We start from the raw sequence: 5,893 nt of genomic DNA, 5'->3' as shown, positions 1-5,893 counted from the left end.
GGACAACGGGGCACACAGGGGACAGCGGGGGTGGCCGGGCCGGGGGCTGCTGTCTTCTCCACGCCCCCCAGCCCCCTCCTCTCACCGCCCCGGGGGAAGTGGGGCTGTGATGGCCGAGGGGTGAAGGCGTTGGATTCGAAATCCAATGGGGAATTCCCTGAGCAGGTTCGAATCCTGCTCACAGCGACAGGTTTTACCCAGTGCCCACGCCGGGAGTCCCGGGGGTTCTGCTGAGAGCTCTTCCTTTACTGCATGTGATGGTGCTCCTGTTGCAGTGCCTGTCCCATCCGGTAGCCGCATCGTGTTGCTGAATTCAGCAGGTCTTTTTCTTCATGTGGCATCACCTTCTTGTCACAATTAACTGGTGAGAGTGAGTAATTAGTGCTGTTGGCTGGCCCTGGTACTCACGCAAAGCCCTTGTGCCTGGAGCCGCTCCAGGCAGAGCAGGGCCAGTACCATGGTGTTTATCCAAGCCCCTTTCTGTCCCCTGGCCACAGATCAATGCAGTTAATGAGAAACCCCGGCTTGGGAAAGAGGCTGCAGGTCGGGTGCTTAGAGGCTTTTGCTCCGCAGTGGGACGGGAAAGGGCAGGAAACCCACAGGGTGCGAAGAGCTGAGCCGGGGGCTGCAGGGTGCAGGCAGATCCTGGGACCATGGCGAAGCTGGTGGAGTGCGTCCCCAACTTCTCGGAGGGGAATAACAAAGAGGTGAGGGAGTGCGTGGAAGCGCTGAGGGGTGGGTGTTGCTGGGGTGCTGATGGCTGCGTTTTCCCTCCACAGAGCAGTACCCAGTGCCAGACTCTGCCGTGCCTCCTTTGAAGTGCTGTGCACCTTTCACTGCCTGGCTAGTGCCAGAAATGCCTAAATGGAACCTTCGCTTCCTTTTGGCACCTCAGTGAGAAGTGAGGGCTCAGACCTCCCTCCACTGCCTGCTGGTTGCTGTAGCACCAGGTTTCGGGGTGGTCTGGGACACCCCCATAGAGAAATATCGCTTGCAGTTGTTGTGCCAAAGGACGCTGTCCAAGTTAATGGAATCTGTCCTGGGCATCCGCCCTAGGCTGAACTTTGGCCCTGCCAGGGGCAGGGGAGTTCAGCAAACCCAAAATGGCTGTAAAAACACAGCTTCCCCCAGGGAACAGGCTTCGCAGAGCCAAATCTGTTTGGAGGCTGGCTGGACACTGTATCCTCAGGAACAGTGATTTGTGATGCTGTTCTCTGACATGCAGCAGCAGTCAGGCGTCTCTCCCCCACCACAGCAAATTTGGGGCTCGCTGGGAGCCAGGGGTACCCCAAACCCCCCGGGTGGGATGCTCGCTCGGGCTTTTGGATTCTGCACCCTCTGCAGCACAGGGCTGATGGTCCCCACTGATCATCCTCAAACCCTGCACCAGTGGGAAGGGGGAGAGCTGAGATGTCCTCTCCCTTGGAAAGCTGCAGCTGTGGTGGGGACCCAGCCAGCTCAGCCACTGTCCGGCAGGTGATCGATGCGCTGGGACAGGCCATCTCCCGGACACCGGGCTGTGTGCTGCTGGACGTGGATGCAGGCGCCTCCACCAACCGCACCGTCTACACCTTCGTGGGGTCCCCTGAGGCAGTCGTGGAAGGGGCACTGAGCGCGGCCCGAGTGGCTGGGCAGCTTATTGACATGAGCCGACACACAGGTGAGCTTGGAGGTGGTGCAGGAGCTGCTCTGGCAATGGACCATCCCAGCTGCTGGTGACCATGCATGGCACATCACCCCACCCTCAGTCAGAAGTGCTGCTGGGATAGATGGTGGTGGGAGCAAAGCTCTTGTTCATCCTCCCAGTCCAGAGAGGCTGAGTGCCTCCTGTCCCTGGGCTGGATAGACATTACTGCCACAAACACAACATTTCCAGAGGATGGTTGGGCACTGGAACAGGCTCCTCAGGACAGTGGTCACAGCCCCAAGTTTGCCAGAGTTCAAGGAGAGTTTGGATGATGCTCTCAGGCACATATTGGTGTTGTTGGGGTGTCCTGTGCAGGGCCAGGGGTTGGACTTCATGATCCTTGTGGGTCCCTTCTGACTCAGGTTATTCTGTGATTTCCTCACAGCAATGGTGTTCAGTCTGTAATAGTCTGGGAAAGGACCGTTCTCCCTCCTAGTCTATTCACTCTTCCCAACTCCCATCCCTATATCTGCCTTGCCACCAGGTGAACACCCTCGGATGGGGGCCCTGGACGTCTGCCCCTTCGTGCCAGTGATGAATGTCAGCATGGAGGAGTGTGTCACCTGCGCCCACATCTTCGGGCAGCGCTTGGCAGAGGAGCTGGGGGTACCTGGTGAGTGGGGGATGGAACCTTTCCTCCTTCCATCCTACCCTGCATGATTCCAGGGGCTGGAGGAAGTGCCAGCCCCTGCCCAGCGGTGCTCAGCCCCGGCTCTGTCTTGCAGTTTACCTGTACGGAGCGGCAGCGCGGGAGGAGAGCAGGAAGGCCCTTCCCTCCATCCGTGCTGGGGAGTACGAGGCGCTCCCCGAGAAGGTGAGCCTGGCAGCACCCGGTTGGGTGGCACAGGTCGGGCAGAGCTGAGCTGTATGTCCCTGGCTTCAGGGAGAGTGCTGGGGGCTGGCAGAGTCCCTTTGCACCAAGAGGAGCTGGTGACACATTCTGGGTGGTGCTGAACATGAAGGTGGTCGTGGCAGATTCCGTCTGGGGAGGGAGAGGCTGTCCCCAGGCGGGTGGCTCGTACTGCTCAGTGGTGCCAGCCCACACGCTCTCCTCCCTCCTCCCCAGCTTGCAAAACCAGAGTGGGCTCCTGATTTTGGGCCCCCAACCTTTGTCCCCCGGTGGGGGGCCACGGTGACGGGTGCCCGGACCTTCCTTATCGCATACAACATCAACCTGCTGTGCACCAAGGAGCTGGCTCACCGCATCGCCCTCAACATCCGCGAGCAGGGGCGCGGCCCCGACCAGGTACCCCCATGCCAGTGGCACACCAGGAGCAGACCCATGTGGCCCCTTGCCTCCTGGGCCGTGCCCTGAATGTGGCAGTTGTTGGCAGCCTGGGCGCTTGAAGAAGGTGCAGGGTATCGGCTGGTATTTGGAGGAGGAGAATATAGCCCAGGTCTCAACAAACCTGCTGGACTTTGAGACCACGCCGCTCCACGCTGTCTACGAGGAGGTCTGCCAGGACGCCGAGGTGGGTGGTGTGGGGGGGGGCTTGTTCCAGTGGGGGCTTCACAGAGGATGTCTCCCTCCAAGTTTTTTTCTCCCTGTCCCCAGGTCAGGGTCTGCTTTATCTCATGCTTAGCTCAGCCATAGTGCTGAACGGCACAAAAACCCCAAAAGCTCAGCAACTCGCTGCTAGCCCCCAGCTCCTCCATTGAAGGCTTTTCCATGAGCTACCCGTGTCCTGGGAAGGGATGAGGACCACCAGGCTGGGGTGGTAGTGGCAGCAGGGCTCTGGGGATGGTCACATTTCTTGTGTTCTTTGCAGGCATTGAATCTTCCTGTGGTGGGGTCCCAGCTGGTGGGACTCATTCCCAAGAAGGCCATGCTGGATGCAGCTGAGTTTTACATCAAGAAGGAAAAACTCTTCATCCTGGAGGAAGAACAGAAGATCAGGCTGGTAACATGACTCCTCCTGGTACCAACACAAGGGTGGCATCGTGAGAGAGACACATCCACTCCCCCAGCCTCCCAAAGTGGCACTGAGCAGAGATTTGGGATCACTCAGGCCCCAGGCTTGACAGTTGTCTTCAGGGAGGGTTTTGTGGGGGGACAGTGAGTGAGACAAGTTGCTTTATTGTTCTGAGGATGCTGAAATGCTCAGGGAGCAGGGACCCCAACCCATGAGGACAGAGTGTGGGGAGCAGCTGCCCATCTTGCCTGCCTGGAGACCAGGAGGGGAAGGAGGTGTCCCCAGAGCTCAAGGACAGTGTGTGGCATTATGGGAAGCTGTCCCAGGACAGGCGTAAGCAGGAAATGAGGAGATGGGGCTCTGCTGTTCCACTGCAGGAGGGAGGGACTTTTCCAGCCTGTGGGGAATGTGCTAGATAAGAGCAAGCTAATGATTAATCAGTACAGTTTCCAGTCACTGTAGGTGACCGAATGCTTCTCCCACGTCTGGGATGGGACACAGGGTGGTGGTGCCAGCTGTCCTCTCCCTGGGTGGTGGCCAAAATAACTCTGTCCTAGTGCTGACTCACCCGTGGTTAATTAGCAGTAGGGAATGAGGCTGCAGCAGGACGGGGCTGACACAGTGGTGCTGCTCCTTGCAGGTGGTCAGTCGGCTGGGCCTGGACTCCCTGTCTCCGTTTCACCCCCGGGAGCGCATCATCGAGTAGGGACCCCTATCTTGCTTCGTATCACGGTGCCCGTCCCTGCCTGGATGGGGGATCCTGCTGCCTCTGTCTCGCACTCGGCTTGTTTTGGGAGCATTGGTCACACCCAGGGGACATCTCTGCTGGGTGTTGTGCAGGCGTGGCCTGGTCCCTGCTCCCAAATGCTGCTGGTTGTGAATGTGGAGTGGGGGAACTCCAGGTCACTTGAGCAGGCAGTGGGAGCAGGTCTTGTAACCAAATTTGAATGGTAAATTCCCTCCTCCATCCCCATGCCAACTTTCACTGCCTCTGGCTCACCTGCTGCCCTCTGAGGAGAGACGCTGTGCGGCAGCAGCTGGTGTGAAACACGTGTCTGAGGGGTGAAAGGAAGGGAAATCCACCCATGGGGTGAAGTCCTTGTTGTCCCCCCTAGGACCTGGCTGCAGGTGTTTCTGTCCCACAAAACTCCATTTGCATGAGCCCACCCTGTCTAATCCAGAGCAGCCCCCCACACCACCAGGACATGTGTTCCCCAGCTGTCCCCATGGGGTTCCCAGTCCTCTCCCTGACCCTCATGCTGGGTTTTTTTGGGTTAGCCACCTTCTCATTCACGGGGTCAATGACAACCTCTCAGAGAGGGCAGTGCTGGGTGAGGAGGGTCTGGGTAGTGGTGGTGTCCCTGCACCTGGGGGGGCTCTAAACCCCGGGGCTGCTGTGCTGCAGGTACCTGGTGGAGGCAGGAGAGGTGGACGGGGGGCTGGTGTCCAAGCCCCTGGGTACCTTCGTGCGGGCAGTCGGTGGGAGGTCGGCAGCGCCGGGAGGAGGCTCCGTGTCTGCAGCTGCGGGTGCCCTGGTACGTTCCTCACACCGAGGGGGAGTCCTGGGGGCCCACTTGGTGTGTGGAGCCCCTGAGGGGGGCCGGCATGGTGGTGGCAGTGGGCACTATGTTCTGCTGGAGGATTTCCCCCCGTGCCCTCGCAGGGAGCAGCGCTGGGCAGCATGGTGGGGCTGATGAGCTACGGGAAGCGGCAGTTTGAGGACCTGGACCCCATCATGAGGAAGCTGATCCCCCCGTTCCACCAGGCCATGGATGAGCTGGTGGCAATGGTGGATGCTGACTCCCGTGCCTTCAGCAGCTACATGGTGAGATCCCGCTGGAGGCAGACATCCTGCAGGGAATGGCGGGGGGGGGCTTTCCAGCTGGAAGGAGGGCTGGGATCGCTGCGCTCTGGTATTCTTAGCAGCAGAGCTGTGAGCTTGGAATCATAAAATCATTAAGGTTGGAAAAAACCTCCAAGGTCATCAAGTGCAACCTTCTACTGAGTGCACCCATGGCCACTAAACCATGTGGCAAAGTGCCACATCTCGTTTTTTTAACACATCCAGTGATGCTAAAGCCAGGCCCAGGGGAAGGGTCATCGTCACATAGAGGAGGTTTGCAAGAGTACAGGAGCTCTGGGGTGTGCCCTAGCCCCTGATGCAAGGTATGGTCTTGGTGACAGCAGCAAACCTGCTTTTCTTTGCCTGCAGGAAGCCATGAAGCTGCCAAAAAGCACCCCTGAAGAGCGGGAGAGGTGAGCTGGGCTGGTGGGCGCTGTCAGACTGGGGGAG

At 59.1% G+C, this 5,893-nt stretch overlaps 1 protein-coding gene and 1 non-coding gene across 4 annotated transcripts; both read left to right on the top strand.

The window, feature by feature from the left end:
- Positions 1-103: 103 nt before the first annotated feature.
- On the top strand, positions 104-186 carry TRNAS-CGA. Its single transcript has one exon. It is a non-coding gene; the product is annotated as a tRNA-Ser (tRNA).
- A 50-nt stretch (positions 187-236) lies between these two features.
- FTCD (formimidoyltransferase cyclodeaminase) lies at positions 237-5,893 on the top strand. 3 transcript variants are annotated; one of them, XM_027707890.1, is made up of 12 exons: positions 241-370; positions 498-707; positions 1,477-1,660; positions 2,172-2,300; positions 2,413-2,501; positions 2,754-2,933; positions 3,022-3,159; positions 3,457-3,588; positions 4,241-4,302; positions 5,006-5,135; positions 5,264-5,425; positions 5,813-5,893. In XM_027707890.1, the coding sequence occupies exons 2-12, from the start codon at positions 654-656 to the stop codon at positions 5,858-5,860; spliced, it is 1,308 nt and encodes a 435-aa protein (XP_027563691.1). In that variant the 5' UTR covers positions 241-370; positions 498-653; the 3' UTR covers positions 5,861-5,893. The 3 variants fall into 3 exon arrangements, with proteins under 3 accessions (XP_027563693.1, XP_027563691.1, XP_027563692.1); XM_027707892.1 differs by lacking the exons at positions 4,241-4,302; positions 5,813-5,893 and having other exon boundaries at positions 237-370; XM_027707891.1 differs by lacking the exons at positions 241-370; positions 498-707 and having other exon boundaries at positions 1,642-1,747.

The sequence above is a fragment of the Neopelma chrysocephalum genome, unplaced genomic scaffold (assembly GCF_003984885.1).
Source record: "Neopelma chrysocephalum unplaced genomic scaffold, ASM398488v2 Primary Assembly neopelma1_94971, whole genome shotgun sequence".
NCBI lineage: Eukaryota > Metazoa > Chordata > Aves > Passeriformes > Pipridae > Neopelma > Neopelma chrysocephalum.
The sequence above is the reverse complement of the archived record's forward strand: the minus strand, read 5'-3'. Positions and strand labels throughout refer to the sequence as shown.

Coding starts and splice junctions, on each gene's coding strand:
- FTCD (XM_027707890.1), top strand. CDS start 654: ATGGCGAAGCTGGTGGAGTGCGTCCCCAACTTCTCGGAGGGGAATAAC. Junction 2,934..3,021: donor AGGGGCGCGGCCCCGACCAG/GTACCCCCATGC, acceptor AGTTGTTGGCAG/CCTGGGCGCTTGAAGAAGGT. Junction 5,426..5,812: donor GTGCCTTCAGCAGCTACATG/GTGAGATCCCGC, acceptor CTTTGCCTGCAG/GAAGCCATGAAGCTGCCAAA.